This window comes from Physeter macrocephalus, chromosome 8 (assembly GCF_002837175.3).
Source record: "Physeter macrocephalus isolate SW-GA chromosome 8, ASM283717v5, whole genome shotgun sequence".
Classification (NCBI taxonomy): domain Eukaryota; kingdom Metazoa; phylum Chordata; class Mammalia; order Artiodactyla; family Physeteridae; genus Physeter; species Physeter macrocephalus.
Genome location: NC_041221.1, coordinates 28,404,305 through 28,424,656, shown reverse-complemented (window position 1 = coordinate 28,424,656; position 20,352 = coordinate 28,404,305). Strand labels below are relative to the sequence as shown.

The window sequence follows — 20,352 nt, the reverse complement described above, 5'->3', positions numbered from 1 at the left end:
CAAGCGGGGGCCACTCTTCATCGCGGTGCGTGGGCCTCTCACTATCGCGGCCTCTCCCGTCGCGGAGCACAGGCTCCAGATGCGCAGGCTCAGTAGTTGCGGCTCACGGGCCCAGTCGCTCCGCGGCACGTGGGATCTTCCCGGACCGGGGCTCGAACCCTTGTCCCTTGCGTTGGCAGGCAGATTCTCAACCACTGCGCCACCGGGGAAGCCCCTAAAAGTCATTTAAATTACTTCCTGCTAACATCATCTTGTGTGTGTGTGTGTGTGTGTACGCGCACATGCTTGAATACTAGCTAACGTCGTTCTTTGATATATCTTTGTTAATTTTCTTGGTGAGTTATTAGAGATTTTTTTGCCTGGTCTTACTTTTAATTCATCCTCTGAGGGTTGGACTAAACTGCCCTGTTCTCTCTAATCACTTAATGTGAAATTAAGGAAACAGCTCTTATTCTCAGCATCAGCATCAGCAGCTCAGTGAGCATTTGTAGATGTATTATCTCGAAAGCAAAAGAAAAATAAAAAAAAAACCCACCTACCTTTGCCTAAGATAAATCTAGCAGCATCCAAGGGTAGAGGAAAAAATCATATCCCTGAGCAATTCTTTGCCAGTGCTCCCATGGCCATTTTCCTTCCTAATTTTAAACCTGGTCCTGGCCCCTGCCTGTTGGGAGGGCTCAAAAGTTCAGAATAAACATAACTGGGGAGTAGGGGCGATGGAAGCTGGATTCAGGTGCCATCTGGCCTTGGGCTTTTCCTGGTGAAGTTTTTATTTTAACCCTTACAGTTGGAGCTCCTGCCACAGTTTGGTTGGGGGAATAAATTCAGTGTTTGTTCTTAAGTCTTTTGCTCCCCCATCCTACCGCCAGCTTCAGTCCTCTCTTTACTTGAAAGCGTTTGTTAATTACCAGACTTGGTAATGAATAAATAGATCCTAGGCAAAGTCCTTTGAAATACCACCTTGGCATAGATAGACAGGGAGTAATCGCCAATGATAAAATGAAAAGAGTTTATAATGCCTTGAATTTCAGTGGCAACTCCCAGCTTGAAAAATTTTTACTAAGCTAATTAATTTCACATCATAATACAAAAAAACCCTCTTGCTTTGGTTCCAACATGCCATGCTTTTCTGTGTCACCATTATCGTAACAGTCATATGTTTCTGATTTATTTCGTGATCATCTAGACTTTCTCAGCTTGCTCCGTATCAAATGAGGATTCTCCTGGGGTGTTGGGCCTCAGGGGGACCTCTAGTACTTTCCCCTTTGTGCCGTCAGCAGCCCTGGCCTTCTGAAGTCAGCTGAGATCCCAGGGATGGGATCCCAGGGTCCCAGCCGGGTAATCTGGCTGCACTACTGTAGGTCCCTTTGTCTCCTGCCTTTCCATCTCAGCCTTCGGGCAAGATCCCCGTCCTGAACCACCCAGTGGTGTGTACCTTGCCCCACCTGCACCCAGGTAGCAAGCACGCCAGCAAAAAGTTACACAGCGGGACAAACTGATCAAAGTATAGATTCATCACTCTCCTCTCCCTCATCACTCACCTCAGCGGACTCTAGTAACCATGCCAGAGGGTCTCCACCCACCTCACTCTCCCTGGCAGGTGACCTCATTGCCTACCTCACTGAGAAATTTAAACCCACATGCCCACTTTCAGACCCTTGCCTCATCTCCGTTCCCCCTCCCATTACAGGAGGGGAGGTGTCCCTCCTCTGTCCAAGGCCACTTCTTCCGCCTGTGCCTTGAAGCCTATCCTGTCCTGCTTTCTCAGGAGCCTTATTCGATGGGTTATCAGTGACTCCTTCTCTCTCCCCTGGATCATTTCTCTTTGACATGGAAACGTGCTCAGACATCTGCCATCTTAACACAATGACGACGGCAACAACAAGCTTCTTCTCATGTATGCCTTTAGCTACAATTCTCTATTGCTTCCCAGCCACACCTTTTGGAAGGCCAGTTTCCTCTCGCTGTCTCCACTTTTTCACTGCTCTTTCTTCCTTTCACCTACCCCACGCTGACCTCCTCTCCCGTCAGTTCACCCACACGGCTCTCACGAGTGACCCTCCTGCCACTGAATCCAGCGGGCACTAATTGTTGACTGAATGGATGTCGCAGCAACTCTTCACTCTGCTGACCGCCCCTTCATCCATGAGACACCCCTTCCCCTTGGCTCTCACACCACCACGTCCTGGCTTTTCTCCCACTTCTGATGGCCGAGCTCATCTATTGATGTGTAAGGGCTGAAGTTCCTCGAGATCCATCTCTCTCCTTACTGTGTATTCTATTCATGAAGAATCTACCGCATGCCCTACGTTTAAACCATCTGTAACACGATTGATGATCACCAAATAAATATCTGTGGCCGAGCCCTCTCTTCCAAGCTCTAGACAAGCCACCTAAGTATCTCTGTGCTATTTCCACTCACATCCTGCAGAGGCGTCGTAAGCCTCAATTCATACTCTTCATGGTCTTGAAGATTGTGTTTTGAATGAATCTGCGCCCCTGCCATCAGCTCAGGAACCTGGGAGCCACCCTAGGAGCGTCCCTCTTCAGGACCATCCGTCTAAAATTTTTAATCCTAGACGTTCCTTTATCTGCCCTCTTCTCCCCATCTCTGCTGCCCTCGCCCTGGTCTGAGGGATCACCCCTCCCACCTGAAATCTCAGAGATGCCTCCTGACTCGGGCCTGCCCCTCGGCTCTGGCTCTCCTCCGTCCTTCCCCACTGCGACCACAGGGCTCTATTCTCAGTGAAATTCTGGCCATCTCACCCCCTGCCTAGAACCTGCTTTAAAATTACCTCCTGCTGTTCTTGAGATAAAAAGCCAAAATCCTGATCATGGTCTACGAGGTGCTGAAAACCCACAGGCTCTGCTTCTTCTCCAGCCCCGTCACTCTCCTCTGTCCCCTTGCTCTCTGCCCTCCAGCCGCTGGTCCTCCTTTCTGACCTCTTCAGTGTGGCCGAGCCGCCTCCCCCTGGGGGCTTTGCCTGGATCCTCTGCCTGGAAGGAAATGCCCCGCCTCGGCTTTCCGCACCTAACCCTGGCTCCTGCCGGCTCCTGCCAAGGCACTGGGTCTCGGCTCAGATGCACCCCACATGGGGCGCCCTCCCTCGCCCCGCAGCCTGGCTCTCAGCACCACTGCCCTCTTTCCTTCACAGGTTGATTACCATTTCTGCCTTCCCCACTCGGCTGTCAGCTCCAGGAGAACAGAGCCTGGGACAATCGTATCTGTCATTGAATCCCAGCACCCAGGACGGGGCCAGCACGTAGCAGGCTTTCCCTGGGAAAATCCTCACCACTGAGGCAGTAGGTGACCCGCAGGAAATAATCCGACACAGTTTTGATGATGGTATTATCAGAATCAAAAGTCTTAATTCTGGATTGAATTGCAAAAGGCCCAGGTGTTGTTTTAAGTTGATGAATGAATGCTACAACCCACAGTGAAGATGTAAGATGTATGGTATGTGTTGGACCACATGGCATCAAGCTATTAACAACGTGAGGGAGGCCGAGAAAATCTTCACTTCGGCCTTGATCGCTACCGGCCCAGGGCCTCCTGCCCTCCCTCTGTCACACTCTAGCCTGCTCTGCTCCTTGGGCCGCTTTCTCTTCATCTCCACCCCTCCCCCTCCCTTTTCCTTCACTTCCAGATCCCCTTCCTTGGTCGTGCTCGTCTTGCCTGGCCATCCTGATGGCGTCCCCGGGAGCCTTTCTGGGCTGGGCAGACGAGGGGTTGGTCTTCACATATCCATTTCTCCTCCAGTGTGTTTTCAGTCTCTAAACATGACCATCTTCGTTTACACTGCAGGTTTGTGTATGTTGAATCTTCAGCTTGCTGCAGACAGACTAGTCTGTTTGCATGTTAGGGCCCCTTAAGGCCTCTGATTAGTTAGAGAAAGAAATGGGCATCTTGGCCACGTTACAGAACTCAATCTTCTGTTCCAAACACAGTGGGTCCTTCACAAGGCTTCCCCCAGCTGGTCTTTGCGTCCCTCGGTTAATACAGTACGTTTGTTCCGCTGGGAAGCAACAGGCATGGAGACGGTCACGGGCATTTTTATTTCCATCAATGGGCTCCCCTGTATCCTCGGTGAAAGTGAATGTGAGTGTGTGATCATGAGCGGGAGTGGACACTCACGCGTCCATGCTGCGGGCAGCCGGGTCAGGTCCATGCAGCCAGGCGGTAGCTCTGTCCCCTGCATTCCCCTGAGGACCTCTCTGTCCCATTTACCGGTTTGAGAACACCAACCCGGGCACAAGTGTCTGTCTGTGCTACAAGCAAACCTCCTCTAACATCTAATACTATTATTTCGTTCAGAAGAGTTTCTCTGGATTACCCTGCTTTTCTCTGTTCCCTGTGGCAACTGAACGCACTCATTTGATGAACTGTACTCATTCTCCGGCTTCTTTTTTAACTTTCTGTCCTCACTGATTTCTTGAGAATGCAGTGATCAGGGTACGCCTCCTTTGGTCAGGATCATTTAGTGGTGGTATATTTCACAAGCCTATCATTCCATGGATGTTTGGCTATTAAGATTGATGTAGCCCCCCCCAAAACTGTAAAATTTTAAAAATTAAAAATAAATAAATAAATAAAAGAAGGAGGGGAAAATGGATACTGCTTAACAAAAATCTCTAAGGACCAATACAGAACTAATGTAGGGCTGATATTCAGCTGGTTCTTACCATAACAGCCAGGCACGTCGTCTGTTCTGTTCAGTTGTTCAGGCTGTTGGTAAATATTTAGAATATTATTCCTGAAAATAATCAAACAGATTCATTGCTGTCATGGATAGAAAATGGATGGATGGGGTTCAAAGGTACTATGTAGACTTTTTATAAATCTTGATATTTAATCACCGTGTTCCTCTTCAAAATAAATTAAACAAATAAGTTTCTAAACAAACAAACAAACAGAAAAGATTGATGTCACCCAGACAATCTCTCCCCTCCCTCATTACCCTATTTGTGCACTCAATACGCCTCAGTGGTCTTCCAGACATGTGAATCTCCCAGGAAGGACTCTGGACGGAGGCGGGGCTGGTTCTCTGATTTCTGCAGGATGGGAGGTTAAATACATTGATAAATTTGCTTTAGAGCTTGTACTGTTCAGTAGAGATTGACACTTTACTATTATTTCAATCCCTCTTGACTTTGTATTTTTTGACCTATGCCACTTTTGTAAGTTAATATCTTAAATTTTAATTATCTTGTTTTATAATAATTGACATTGGTGTTTTACAGCATTTTTAGTGGATTCCATGTTGTAAATGTTAATGTCCATTTTTCTGTGTACCATCATTGGTCACTGTTCTATCCTTTGTGGAAGGTCACTTAGGTCCTCTGGTGTGGATTACATGTGTACATCGATAGGGCAAAGCTCTTCTGCATCCTTTGGAGTCTGGGAATCCAAAGTTTCTAGATTTTTTTTAATCGATAACCTTAACCAGATGTGCAGTTGCCTTAAAAGAATCTTAAGGGTGAATATAACAGAATGATCGTGTGCTCTTCCAGTGAATCCCAAATGCATGACCCTGAATTCTCTGAGAGCAGTATTGAGCTGTAGCCCAATACTGTTTCTGTTCTCCTTCTCATCAGTGTCAAGGTTTTCGCTCAGAGATACATCTCACCTGGGCGCAAGAGGTCGGGCTGCGCTTCCATTGATTGGTTCCGTCTTCTCCCTACTGACTTGTTCTTGTTTCCCCATCTCTCAGGTCGTTTTTGTCGCCATTTTGCTTCACAGTCACCTGGAGTGCAGAGAGCCTCTGCTCATCCCCATCCTGTCCTTGTACATGGGTGCCCTTGTGCGCTGCACCACCCTGTGCCTGGGCTACTACAAGAACATCCACGACATCATCCCGGACAGGAGTGGACCGGAGCTGGGGGTAGGTCCTTAGACCTCGAGGACATCCTGTCTGTACATCCAAGTGGAATATAGTTTCACCCCACACGCATGAAACGAGACATCAGTGTAACAAGCACATGCTCTGGGATGTTCTATCTCAAGGCCAAGTGCTTCATAGTGTCCACAGGGAAAGACAGTTGGAGAACTGATGAACTCTGGAGATGAAAGAGTCCTTAGAGGTCACTCTCCAGCCTCCTTGCCTCCATACGAGGAGACCAAGTCACAGTGAGTCATGTCAGGCCGAGGAGGAGACACAACATTGACGTCCTCCTTACTCTCTGTTGTCAAAAGTAAGTCATTCTGCGCTCGACAGAGATTTTAGGACCCCTGGTACCATTGAACTCACATTTGATTGTTTTTAATTTCACACCAGGGATCCAGGCTGTGTTTGTACTTTCTGTACTGGCCAAACACAATCACTCATTCAGGTGCCTTCTATGGAGGGAGCAGAGTATTTAGGTACCACAGGGCAACACAGGAAATTTTTAAATACGGTCTCTGGCCTCAAGCAGCTTTACGTCCCATTTGGCTTATCCAGCACAGAAGCAACATTCAGACATGAACCCAAGAAAGTACAGAGACTGCAATGGGAGTTCAAGAACTTCTCTCACTGAGGCTGAGAGAAGGTAGATAGGGATGAGGTCTAAAAAGCCCCCTTGATGGAGGCAGAGCTTGGCCTGTCCCTTGCAAGGTGAATATGGTACAAGCAAGATACAATCTTATACAAGTGACCAAAGCGTTCTTTTCATCATCATTATAAACAGTATCTGACTTATATGTTTGCTAATTTCTCTATCCTTAGGTATCATTTGGGTTGGTATCCATCTAGATATAAGGCAGATATGCATGATTATGTATATTTTATATATATATATATATTTATGTAAATATGGCCTTGAATAAATTACCGCACTCCACCCCTTGATCCCACCTTTGACCACAAGTTACTTTTGTCATGTCAAAACAGTAATTGCGGGACTTCCCTGGTGGTGCAGTGGTTAAGAATCCACCTGCCAATGCAGGGGACACGGGTTCGAGCCCTGGTCCGGGAAGATCCCACACGCCGCGGAGCAACTAAGCCCGTGCGCCACAACTACTGGGCCTGTGCTCTAGAGCCCGCGAGCCACAACTACTGAGCCCGTGTGCTGCAGCTACTGAAGCCCACGCGCCTAGAGCCCGTGCTCCGCAACAAGAGAAGCCACCGCAATGAGAAATTTCCCTCACACTGCAACGAAGAGTAGCCCCCGCTCGCCACAACTAGAGAAAGCCCGCAGGCAGCAGCAAATACCCAACGCAGCCAAAAATAACCAAAAAACCAGTAACTGTATTGCCCGCCCACCTTGATCTGAGGTCAGGCCTTCAATAATATCAGATCTAGTTACAATATTTCCATCATAAGGACAACCACATCACATTGGTCTTGATGGTAACAATCCATCCCAACATTCAGCTACCAGCAAAGGGAAATAAATTAAAGTGACTGAGATGGTTCCATGATGGAACTCTTACCTTCATGAAGAATCAAAACCAAAATCACATGATGAAAGCCAGGCTTTAAAGATAGCTCACATCTTTGCTCTAGAATTCTTAATAAGTCGCCTTCTCATTACCATGCTTTTATTTTGCTTGTGCTTCTGAACATTTACATGACTTCTGTCAGAGCTTTGAGAATAGGAACCTCTGAGTAGATTTATACAGTGCCCAAATAATTAGGCACATTCGTGTGCAGACTGCTTCCAAAATAAAGTATAACAATGTTTTACTTCGAAGAGTTACCTCTTACTGACATGGCTTCTAGCCAGTCAGTTTGATAATTTAAACAGAAACTAATTTCCAGCCTGTTTCTTGGGCTATGAAGTTGGGTTCTGCTTGGGTTAAAGTTGCCCTGTTTGGAAAATAGGTGTTTGGATCCATCAAGCTTAAATGTGTGTTTTGATTTCACAGTAGCTTGCCAGCTGTCTGAGTTCATTTCTATTAAGACTGTACATTTTACTTTAATTCAACTTGGCTTGTCTGCAGAGGCTTTTTCTATATTATTTTGAAGTATAGTGAATTGACTCATGATTGATATCGAAAGAAAAGGCTTTGACTCTGAATTGTTTTCTTCTATTCTGCTTCCAGAGTTCAGTGAACTTTTTATCCCCTTTTCTTGATGCAGGGAGATGCAACAATAAGAAAGATGCTGAGCTTCTGGTGGCCTTTGGCTCTCATCTTGGCTACACAGAGAATCAGTAGGCCTATCGTCAACCTCTTTGTTTCCCGGGACCTTGGTGGCAGTTCTGCGGCTACGGAGGTAGGGCAGCTTCTGGGGATGTGGGTACCCACGGTCACTGTGTAAAAACTGGGTGCAGGGGAGGTGGATTACAAATTTGTTTCCAAGTCCTCTTGAGAGCTCAAGAAATTCTGTGATATTAAATTATGTGACACCTTCACACAAGGAACCCATAAGGATCTCCATCAGTGACTTAGAATCATGTGATTTTATATTTTTATGAGTATGGGAGAAAATATCGCCTTCATCCTTCCCTTTTACCATATGAGAAAACCGAGATTAGGGACACACAACTAGCAAGAAGCTGGGCTAGTGTTAGAATCCAGATTTTCTCTCTCCACTCAACGGCCTCTCCACTTCCCCATGGAGTCAGCATGGTGCCTCTTTGCTGTAGTTGCAGAGGACAGTGGAACATGCCACGTACAGCAGCAGAAGTGAAAGTACCAGCGGGTGAAGGGCTGATTTCTCCGTTTCGACCCACCTAGTCTCACCTGTCCTTTCTCCACCTCCTGTACCGAACCTACCATGGCTTTATGTACTCTGGCAATCTGCCCTCCTCCAAAGGAGGGTCTCCATTATTTACTCAACTCAAGAAACTGATCTGGAGACTGGCAGCTCCTCCAAAGACAGAGTTGAAGCCCTTTTTTCCGTCTTTCAAGTATGGTATGAACGAGTAGAATGACTTCATTTGTTTCCTCCTCCGCTGCCCTCTGGAGAATTAATTGTCTCGGGAACTGCTGACCCTTCAGGAAGGCTGGTGGCCACTCATGAGAGCCTCCTGGTTACACAGGAGCCCTTGAATGTGCTGTCAGCATGTTTCCAGGCTGGGGTCTCTGCTGCCAGTTTCCATGTCCTGGGAAGCAGCTCATGTTGGCTTGGAGCAAGAGGCACATACATCACAAGCAGAAGGTTCTCCCTTGTCTCCACTGGTTCCTGGATTTTGTTGGTTGAATCAGGAATGCCATCTGGGCTGGCTTCTGTAACATAGCAGCTTTTTTACTTCGATACTTCAGTTTCAGTTGCCCAGTAAAAAGTGTGGGACCCCCATCACCTGTGTGCTAGAATTCCATCATCCCCTAAAAAAAACCAAGACATTATACATTAGAGCCATTTCTAAATGACCTCAGTGCACAGAGACAGACCTTAGCATTAGGGTGACAGAACTGACATAAACTGATCGTCTGCTTCTGATAATGTTGGCACGTATGGACATTTCGTTGACTGCCGACACCCCTGCACGATGGATATCGTTATTCTCGTGGTTCTGCTGGAGGAACAGAAACGGGGCCTCAGCGCGTTCATGCTTCACACAGCTGGGAAGTGATGAAGTGGGTTTGAACCCGGGTCTGCCTGATGCCACCACCCACCCCTCACAGCAGTGTCTTCACCCGGTGGGGACCCGCCTCACTCACGGTCCTGGCATCGCTGTTATGGTAATTAGAACAGGCGAAGCCTGATTCCTCCTGTCCTAGCTAGGCAGGGAGTTGAACTTTGCCAAAAATGTAGGGTTAGGTGCTCTGTTTTCAATTTTCTTCCTCTTCATTCACCTAAGAAATGAAACTCATTTTCATGGAAGAACCTGTGAGGCTTCCTGTGAGAAGTATTAATTTAGTTTTCATAAGTTAAACATCAAAATTGGGCTCTCGTGGCTGAACAGATTGAAAATGAGTTGAGTTGGATGGAGGATACCATAAAGCCATCGACCGGCACACACCGTCAGCTTCCCTGGAGGATGGCGTGGAGGCAGAGAGCGGTGGGCGCTGAGTGCAGACTATCCAGAGAGCAGGGGTGGGGCTCAGAATCGCATTTGGAGACTCCAGAATTGGGCTAGACTAGACGGTTTGGTTTAGCTCAGTGAGAATTTGGTGGACCTGGGTTGAAATCTAGGCTTCTCAAGCAGTGATCTGGACCCGTTCCTCATTGGATTCATGTAGAACTAGACGCATCCCCCTGGTCTCAGGTGCACACCCTGGGTCCACTCAGCCCACTCCCGGGATGCAGGGGAGCGCCTGGCCCTTCCTCCTGCTCCAGGGCCACCCACAGGGTGGCCCTGCTGTCACCCAGGGTGGAGTGACCTGTCAGTGGGGACCACACCCGAGACGGCTTGCTCTGCCACGTGGCAGACGGCAGGCAGTGGCTGGACACAGGCTCTGCGGATGCCCTACTAACTGCCAGCTCTTCCTCTTGCAGGCCGTGGCAATTTTGACAGCCACATACCCCGTGGGTCACATGCCATATGGCTGGTTGACGGAAATCCGTGCTGTCTACCCTGCTTTTGACAAGGTGAGAACCCCGTGCGGCGTGGCTTCTGAAACACACTCTTTAAAATGAGTGTTTGATAGACAGGGATCGCCGTTGACGGACGCCGTGATGTTTCTAATCTCACCTCCCTCTGCAAGGTTAATGAGGCTTTGGGGCTGGCGGAAGTAACTCAGAAAATAACAGAGGCGGATTTACGCTTGCCTTGATGCTGCTCCCATGATGCCTCTGCAAACCGATACTCACTTCAAGGTTACTCCTGTCGAGAAATTATTTGCAAAAGGGAAATTATACTCTCAAAAAATTTTAGTCTATTGGATTTCATTTCTCTTTTGTTGTTTTTTAGTTAAACCGATACTTTATAGCAGATGTGAAGGTACAGGAAGTTGTGTGCTTAAGTTCATAAGCTTAAGGCTCTCTTGCGGGGTGCTGGGGTACATGCACGCCGAACTTGTCCATGCAGCAGCCATGGGTCCAGGCTGGTTGGGATGCAGCGCAGTTATTCCAGCTGGAAGCCTCTGGTGACGACCACTGTGTCCTTCCACAGCTGCTGACACAGCCCAGGAAGGTGCATAAGCCTTCAGACCTGTAACCTGAGGCCAGGTCAGGACTGACCTGCGTGCAGATCATTTGAGAAATGCTTATTTCATTAAAGCTTAATTATTTGAACCAGTAGACTTGTATCCTGAAACAGATAAGTAGAAAAACAGACCCCCCAGCAAGATAGTGTACAATGTTTTAAAATAAAAAATAGGAAAGAAGCACAGAACCTGCCACTTGTACCCTTAATAGCAACTGTTTGGCCTTGAATTTCTGTAGAACTAGCTCAGAGCCATTGCTGATGTCATTTCATGTGATCCCAAAAAGAGCCCTGGGAGGTGAGGAGAGGAAGCCTCTTCACCAGGGTCCCCAGCAGATTACCTGCCTCTATTCCCACACCTATAATCAATCACCCACGAATAGCAACTCACCTCCAGGTGCTTCAGGGATGGCCACCACGCAGCCTCACGCGAGAGAGGGTGAGCTATTGCCCAGAACTCTTTACTGGCTGTGGAACTTCCCCAGTAAACGATGAGCTGGACCCTCCGCTGATGGCCAACATTCACTCACGACATTAGGATGCAGAGTGTTTCCGAAAAAGTTCTTTTGATCCCTGCTTCCTAGGCCTTTGAGAGTGGACTTCAGGAGGCCGGAGTCACCTGGAGGAGAGACCTGTGTTTGAGTGGGTTTCATCCGCTCCATTGATAGAAATCAGTGCTTTCATGTCAAGGAACATGTGTATAGAAGTAAGTCCTCAGAAACCAAAATGGATATGAGTCACCTTGCTAAATGTCTAGCTCTTGGAATATAAGATTAGATAATACAACTCAATAACAGGTTCTAAAGTGTTAGAACCTCCTGGCTGTGAGCCTCTCATCTGAAATTGTTTTGGGCTACCTTGAAATAGTAAAACTTAACAATACAGCGCTACACGGTTTCACTAAGAGCGTCCAAGAAAAGCATTGTTTTATTCACCATCACAGAGGTTAGGCGCTACAAAAGAAATTCTTTGAAGGAGCGTACCTCTAGCCAGATGCTGGAGTTACTCAGAACCCTTTTGAAACCTCCCGCATCGTTGCCATGCATTCCACCGCGCTACTCCAAGCCATTCCCATGAGTGCCACCTATTCGCCCGAACCTTAAGACACCTCTGTGTGGACTTCCAGAATCTGCTGCGCTGACAGTTGAAATCCTTAGCCTCCTTGTGCGTTCCAGAATAAGAGATTTAAAATTTCTCACATACCTTCTGCTGTTTCTAGCTAAACAGTGAGCTGGGAGAGTTTTCCACTCGTCCAGATTCTCTCTACTGTTCAGTTATTACATGCAAAAGGCTATGTTTCTGCGAAAGAGCAGATGGAGCAAACAAGGTGAGACACGGATGCTAATCTAATGATATGTGCTAGTTTATTCCAACCGTACTGGCAGAAATATTTGCTATCTTCAAAATAAAAGCGCACCTGAAGGAGCCGGGGCCCGTGGCTGTCACCATGGGTGGCGTGTGCCTTTGGAGGTTCCTAATTCTTTCCGGTGTGGCCTCCTTCTCGCCCAGGCCACCGGGGCACCACCCTCGCAGATCCTTGGGGGAGAGGAGACGGAGAGATGTCCTACCTGCTGTGATTTGCACTGTGCACAGTCTGGTTTTCAGAAAAGCAGATGTGCTTTAGAGACCGGAGTAAAGAAAATGTCAACCCCTCCAGAGGTGACATAAAGGGGAAGGGATTCGAGAGATTGCCTCAGCGGAAGCAAACATCAAAAGCTCTTTTGCAAGTGGGACCTATAACACCTCTGCTTGTGTGTCTTTCATTGGGCTGGATATGGGAGACAGGGGCTCGCCGTTTGTTCTTTTCTTGTTTGGAACTTTTGAATTTTATTTTATTTATTTTTTTTATACAGGAGGTTCTTATTAGTTCTTGTGAGTCAGCTCTGGGACTCATGGGATCCGTAAGGAGGCTGGCGTTGTTTTTCCTCCGCTGCCTTTCAAGGCTGAGGGCCGGATGCTCGTTTCGATTGGGTGACGGGCGCGCCTAGCAGTGACCCTGGGATGGCCCCAGCAAGCCCTCGGGCATGTGTCAGAGGACCTCTGGGCCATCCGCATCATTTGCTTACATTTCAATTTAACAAAGCCTGTTTGAGCATCTTCTCTACTCGAGAAAGATGGTGCTAAGTTGCAGGAGCTAAAGAGACGGGTGAGGGACTTCCCTGGCGGTCCAGTGGTTAAGACTTCGCCTTCCAGTGCAGGGGGTACGGGTTCAATCCCTGGTCGGGGAGCTAAGATCCCACATGCCTCGCTGCCAAAAAACCAAAACATAAAACAAAGAAGCAATATTATAACAGATTCAATAACGACTTAAAAAAAATGGTCCACGTCAAAAAAAAATCTTTAAAAAATAAAATAAAGAGATGGGTGAGACACGCAGTCCTTTATCTCGGAGAGCAAACGCGCACCTCACAGGGCCTTGACACGTGCCCTCAGATACGGGCCCAGATGCCACGCCTGCCTGCAGAGCTCCGGGGTGGTCGGGAACTGCAGGATGGGCTGGGGCCCTGGACTAGCTGGGTGGGCACCCAGCGCCCGGGAGAGGGGACTCATTCAGGAGACACTGCCGGGCGTTCAGGCCAGAGGTCCCTCTGGTTAGAAACACGACAGCTGGGCTTCCCTGGTGGCGCAGTGGTTGAGAATCCGCCTGCCGATGCAGGGGACACGGGTTCGAGCCCCGGTCCGGGAAGATCCCATATGCCGCGGAGCGGCTGGGCCCGTGAGCCGTGGCCGCTGAGCCTGCGCGTCCGGAGCCTGCGCTTCGCAACGGGAGAGGCCACAGCAGTGAGAGGCCCGCGTACCGCCAAAAAAAAAAAAAAAAAAAAAAAAAAAAGAAACATGACAGCTGTCTGAGAGAGACTCAGAGTGACAGCTGTCTTCCAAGCTGTCACTTGACATCTACACTTTAGACGCATCAAATAAAACAGAAACCAGACGCTCTGTGAGATGCACGTGTGGTCAGCCCAGCATAACCGGAAGCCTTTTCTTGCCCCCCTAGAGTAACCCCAGCAATAAGCTGGCAAGCACAAGCAACACGGTCGCGGCAGCACACATCAAGAAGTTCACGTTCGTCTGCATGGCCTTGTCGCTGACGGTAAGGAGAGGCCCATCCCCGCCCCCGCCTGTGTTTGTTTTCGGAAAGGGGGGTAATTGCCATTTTAAAGGGAGAGGTCTTGTATTCCATAATGCGATGTTGTGCTCGATTAGATAACGACCTCTTCAAGACATTTTCATCCCAAAATATGAGCGATCGTTGTTCAAGGAGGGCGTTGAGTCTAAGAATAGAGGGTCAACTTCTGGCGTTTCTAAGGGCTTCTTAAGTGCTGAAGAAAGGCAGGCTTTGCCTTTAATTTTTAATACTCTTACTAATAATTTCCAGCCCATTTTTAAATACCCAGAGTCAACTATATAACCATCTCTGTCCCTTTTCCAAATTTAATTGGTGTTGTTTGTTTCGCTGGTAAAAGTGCCTTTCCTCCTACGTTTACCTGATGCATCCTCCCTATTTATTTATCATTCAACACTTGCTTGTCAAGCACCTACTGGATCCCAAACCCTGTGCCATCTTCAGGGATGCAGGTGTGAGCAAGTGTGGATGACACCTCCCTGTTGGCAGGGCCTGTCAGCGACTCTGCACAGCCTTAAATAAACAGCACATCCTTCCTTTATCAACTCCCCTGGGTAATTCAAATGTAGGAGACATAACGTTCAAAAGAACATGGAAAAGATTCCTACATGCTCTATAATCCAAAGCACATGGTGTATAATTTAAGGTTGTTTATGACATTTATCAACAGTCGTAAGAAAATAACATGTATAATCAACTTCACATCGTAGACTGTGCCTTTTAGGTTCTAAAGATGGAGATGAGAAGAGGATAAAAAGAAATAGGGGTCTTTTGAACTCAGTTCCTTGTTTGTTGTTGTGACTACATGTGTCCTATTAAGTCCTGCAGCAGTTCTCCATTTTTATAGTACAATGTAAGAATGTAGCAGAAGTGCCTGGGCGTGTGCAGTTCCATCATAAATGACCGATAAGGAGGACGTAAGGCAATAAGAGGTTTGGGGAGATGCTGATGACAGGAACACACTGACCATTGGCCCTCTGGCCATTATCACAAGAACCACTTAGCTACATGAGCCCTCCTAGTGGTCCTTTAAAATCAAGCCCGACACACATTTTAAGCCTTTTACGGATTTTTTTTCAAAACCCACAGCGTAATATTTGATCCATTGATCCAGCACCTGAATAGATTGTATCAAGGGCAACACAAGATATATAGCCCATCACCTAACACCTCTGAGTCACACTGAGTCATGACCTTGCATCCTCAGCTGTCCCGTCACTCCAACCCAGCCCTTCCCCCCAGTCCTTTCCTCCTGAAACTGGGAAACTGCAAGGGGGGTTGTCAGAAGCCTATTCCAGGCCACCTCCCCGGGGTGGGGGGGATCCCTGGTAGCATGCCTGCCTGAGTCAGGACAGGTTGCCCCCAGCAACCCTGCTCTCCTGGTTGCATTATTTCTCCCTGTGGTGTGCAAGTTTTTCCACAGTTCCCTAAAATATTAGTGAAACACTGCACAACCTTGAAACCGTTCAAAAGAGTATTTGGGGGAAAAACAGAGAAGATTTCTGTCCCGGGAACAGACCTCAGCTTTCGGAGACTGTGTTAAGTGACCGGGAGTTGAGAGCTCAGCTGGTTCGGGCGCCAGGCTCTGTGACTGCGACCTCGTCCTTCGCCGAGAGCTGGGAGCTTTCGGTCGTTGCTTGCTCTGCTATCCAGAGTCCGGCCGGGTCTCCTGTCTCTCCATTTAAACCTCCTCCCGCAGCTGTGCTTGAGTCCAGTGGAGAACTTTACCGGGCTGGGTTTAAGGATATTCCTTCCCTCCTTCAGTTCACGGGCAATAACCTGTACTTCTCAAACAAGAGCAACAAGTGTATTTTGAAATGATAACCAAGTAAGATCTAGAAGAATGCTTTGATTTCCCATGTAGAGGTTTTATTTACTTAATAAATTCAATTAGTCTAATCCTACCATCTGTAACTAGAAGTATCTCAGGGTAGATTTGTCACCGTAGAAACAGAGACTCAGAATCCTGTGTTGGAAAGGAACTTGGAGATGAACTGATCAAATCCCATAATTTTTTAGTAAAGGAAGTGACCCAGAGAGGCTAAGAGGCTAAGTGACTTGCCCCAGTACCCAGTACTGGCAGACCTCACTTGATCGCACTTCACAGATAATGCATTTTTTTTACCAGTTGAAGGTTTGTGGCAACCCTGAGTTGTCAGATGATGATTAGCATCTTTTAGCAATGAAGTATTTTTAAATTAAGGTATGTACATTTGTTCTCTAGACATAATGCTATATTGCACACTTAGACTACAGTATAGTGTAAACATAACTTTTATATGCACTGGGAAACCAAAAAATTCATGTGACTCGCTTTGTTGCACCCTGCGCTTTATGGTGGTGGCCTGATACTGAACCTGAAATATCTCCAAGGTATACCCGTAAATAATAAACCTTAAATTTTTTTCCTTGCTTTGTCGCGATGTTCACTTTACTACAGTGCTCTGGACCCAAACCTGCAGTATCTCCGAGTTCTGCCTGTAACAACGCCAGCTGGAAGCCAGATTTCCAAGCTCATTCTCTGGGGCTCTTTCCTCTGTACTGTGCTGTTTCCAACAGGCAGGAACAGATATCTGGTCCTGAGGCTCTGGACTGAGGCACTTACTGGCATGCCTGAAGCGGTGGTTTCTTCAACACTAAAAACAGTAGTATCTGAGTTGGCAGCTTATGGTGTGTCTCACATACATTATCCTTATAACGATTCAATCAGTTGGTCCAACATCTTGGCTAGAGGAATTGCCATTAAAAGATACACAGAAAAAAATGTTAGGGCTTTCCCCCCCTAAATTCAACGTTTCACTGTCCCTATAAAGCGTACACCTTTTTACAGTATTTATCTATTCATTCTTCACATCTATTATTCCTTGTAGGCTCTGAACTTCCCTAGGCAGGGTCTGTGGCTTGGTCACCTCTTATCCCCAGGGCTTAGCATCCTGCCTGACACAGAAGGGGCACAATAAGCAAAACACAAATACATGAGTCAATTAATACTTACCTGTGAGATAAGGATCAGAAAGGCACCGATGGCACCCACCCCTCATGAGCAACAATCTCCTTATTTATACTGAGGTTATCCTATTTTTAAAGCTTTGAAGATGCCCTTTACTCTCAAGTCTATTTTCCCTTTTTTAATTTTGAAACTTCTTAGCGTCAGGATATTAACATAGCACAGCACTTATGATCAGCACATCATGTATATTCCAGTGGATGATATTGTGTACAAAGTACGAGCCTCCTGATGGTTGCACAGCTTTCTACGCGTCACCTAGGATTAGAGCACTTTCCTGAGCGCTGATCCTTTGGGCATAAATAGCTCTTCTCCCTGGGACTCTGAGAAGAGCTGACCCCACAGATCCTGCAGACACTTCATGACCCGGTGATGCTAACTACTTTTCAAAGGAAAACGTGTACTGTTTACGGCAAAAACTCGCCTTGCAGTCAGAATGGGTCCACTCTTCAGGCCCTGACATTTGGGGTTCAACCTCCTCCTTTGCCTGTGAAAGATACTTTTGACAGTTAGTAAGAGACTAAATATTTCAGAATGCTACAATGCATGTACGTGTTTATTCCCTCGTACAGATTTTCAATTTAAATTTAGAGTATCTCTCCAACTCTAGAGGTTGGTCCTTCCCTCATTTTCTTATCCAGGAGTCTGTCTGATCCACTGGGCTTCAAGAAAAGCAGCAAATACCTTCTGCCCAATTGAAAGAGAAGGTGGATTTAGGAAGAGAGTAGAGCAGGAAAACAGAAGTATCTCTCAAGTAGCACCTTGCTTTCCTGCCTTCAGAGCTGCCTTTAGGAATGCTTAGTGAAGCGCCGATTGACTTCTTCAGACCATCTGACGCGAATGAGGACGGGGGAGCCTTAGTCGATCCAGAAGATTAGCTGCAAAATGGTAGAACCGTCAGATAAAAGTTAATCCCCTCAATAGCAACAAAGGAATGGGCACGGTGCAAACCAGGGTTAGCAAGGTGACAGCAGACGGACGGACGCGCCGCTGTTAGGGGCGAAGGAACACACAGTTCAAAAATACGTGCAGTTGAAATCGATTTGGAAGAACAGCTTCAGGTGGTGTGCTGCTTGGTGGGAGCTTGTGGTGTAGTGGCCACACGGAGGGGAAAGCATCGCAGACCAGCCATCAGAGCTGCACCGGAGAAGGCAGGACCACAAAGGATAAGGCTGTAGCGGTGCTGGGGTCAGAAGCAAACAACCAGTTTTGCCCTGAACCTTCTGGTAGAGCCATGGTCTCCATTGCTTATGTGACTGACTATAAAGCCCCCTGATAAGCAGTGTGTCCCGAAAGGCTGCGTTTCTCTAGTAGACACTCATGGTGATCACAGACAGAGGGTGGTGGCAACGAGCTTGTGATAAGGAAGCAGGAGCATCGCTCCTTCCTCTTGGGGAGAAGAACTGGTAATGCTAAACTTACAGAAACATGGACACTTGTAAACCCCTTGGGACTTACCATGATTCCCTCCTGGATTCCAGATTTGGGGGTAAGATGAGAACCGCGAACCAAGGTAGGATGTGTCTTTTCAACAGCCCTTTTGGTGCAGAGAAGCACCCTCGAAAGGTAACAGACCTCCATATTCCGGGATGTTAGGCCAGTTTGCTGAAACCAATGGATGGGTTTGCTAAATTTACCAGACTTGCCAACTTACCCCAGACGTGTGGGGTGTTTTTTTTTTTTTTTAAGTTTTTCTAAAGTTCATAGCAGATCATATTAAAGGGGGAAGTTTGAACAGCTTTAGATGATTTTAGTTAACCAGTTTCCATTTTGACTTCACAATGGCATTTTTTAAACATTTGGTGTTTTCTTAAGCTCCCCACTGCTCTAGTTTGGGGGAGCTGTTGCCAAGAGAGGGGGGCCCCTCTGGGGCCAGAGAGGTGGGGAAGAATCCTTGCAAAGCACAGCCTGGGCTGCTGCTGAGGCCTCCCCAACCCCCTTTTTACAAAATGGAAATGGGAGTCCATGCAGATGGATGCTGGTAGGCAGAGCCAGCAGGGCAGCTTTGGGTAGCGCACAGCCTACAGGGTCACTCCGAGCAGCCCCCGGATGCTGGACCCAGAGGGGCAGGAGATGGGAGAGACAGCGTCAGAGAGATGGAGAGTGCAGATCAGGAGAAGCGGAGAGGGACCATGGGTCAGGAGAAGAAAGGGGAGGTGGGGAGTCGGAGGAAATGGAGCAGGAAGACAGAGGTGGGTACGGTAGACAGTGGGGAGGAGGGAAGGCCCCAGAGACCCCGAGAGCCTTCACAGCCCCCCAGGGCCCTGCCAGTCCTTGCAAGACATACTGCTGTAAACTTCAGAAAACTTTAAAAGAGGCAGGTTTTTAAGAAACCAGTAACTGTGACAAATTGTTGGTTGGCCAAATAGGCTATTTCACAGGTTGATTTTGGCTGAACTGCACTGTTTCAGGATGGCAGGTGTGAAGAGGAATTCTTTTTTTTTCTAATGTTTATTTATTTATCTATTTTCTTATTAGTCATCCATTTTATACACATCAGTGTATACATGTCAATCCCAATCTCCCAATTTATCACACCACCACCCACACCCCCTGCCGCTTTCCCTCCTTGGTGTCCATACGTTTTTTCTCTACCTCTGTGTCTCAGTTTCTGCCCTGCAAACCAGTTCATCTGTACCGTTTTCTAGGTTCCACATATATGCGTTAATATACGATATTTGTTTTTCTCTTTCTGACTTACTTCACTCTGTATGACAGTCTCTAGATGCATCCACGTCTCTACAAATGACCACATTTTGTTCTTTTTTATGGCTGAGTAATATTCCATTGTATATATGTACCACAACTTCTTTATCCATTCGTCTGTCAATGGGCATTTAGGTTGCTTCCATGACTTGGCTGTTGTAAATAATGCTGCAATGAACATTGGGGTGCATGTGTCCTTTTGAATTATGGTTTTCTCAGGGTATATGCCCAGTAGTGGGATTTCTGGGTCAGATGGTACTTCTGTTTTTAGTTTGTTTGTTGTTTTTTTTTTTTTGCAGTACGCAGGCCTCTCACTATTGTGGCCTCTCCCGTTGCAGAGCACAGGCTCTGGACACGCAGGCTCAGTGGCCATGGCTCACGGGCCTTGCCGCTCCGCGGCATGTGGGATCTTCCCAGACTGGGGCACGAACCCGTGTACCCTGCATTGGCAGGCGGACTCTCAACCACTGTGCCACCAGGGAAGCCCTATATTTAGTTTTTT

At 47.4% G+C, this 20,352-nt stretch overlaps 1 protein-coding gene and 1 long non-coding RNA gene across 4 annotated transcripts in view; one reads left to right on the top strand and one right to left on the bottom strand.

Annotated features, from left to right (window-relative positions):
• ANKH (ANKH inorganic pyrophosphate transport regulator) overlaps positions 1-20,352 on the top strand; it is a 155,290-nt gene that overhangs the window by 92,075 nt on the left and 42,863 nt on the right. For both annotated transcript variants that reach the window (XM_007102336.4, XM_007102335.4), the window contains exons 5-8: positions 5,712-5,882; positions 8,061-8,195; positions 10,365-10,457; positions 14,009-14,104. In XM_007102336.4, the coding sequence (XP_007102398.1) occupies positions 5,712-5,882; positions 8,061-8,195; positions 10,365-10,457; positions 14,009-14,104 (495 nt within the window). The remainder of the gene's footprint in view (positions 1-5,711; positions 5,883-8,060; positions 8,196-10,364; positions 10,458-14,008; positions 14,105-20,352) is intronic.
• Positions 8,204-20,352, bottom strand: part of LOC114486696 (uncharacterized) — a 17,326-nt gene continuing 5,177 nt past the window's right edge. Inside the window, exons 2-6 of one of the 2 annotated variants that reach the window (XR_003680877.2) lie at positions 18,603-18,749; positions 16,743-18,327; positions 15,657-15,921; positions 11,405-11,632; positions 8,204-9,250 (exon numbers count right to left, since the gene is read on the bottom strand). This is a non-coding gene — a long non-coding RNA (uncharacterized lncRNA). Of the gene's footprint in view, positions 9,251-11,404; positions 11,633-11,654; positions 13,262-15,656; positions 15,922-16,742; positions 18,328-18,602; positions 18,750-20,352 lie in introns of those variants that run through there. The other variant, XR_008618030.1, reaches the window with a different exon arrangement.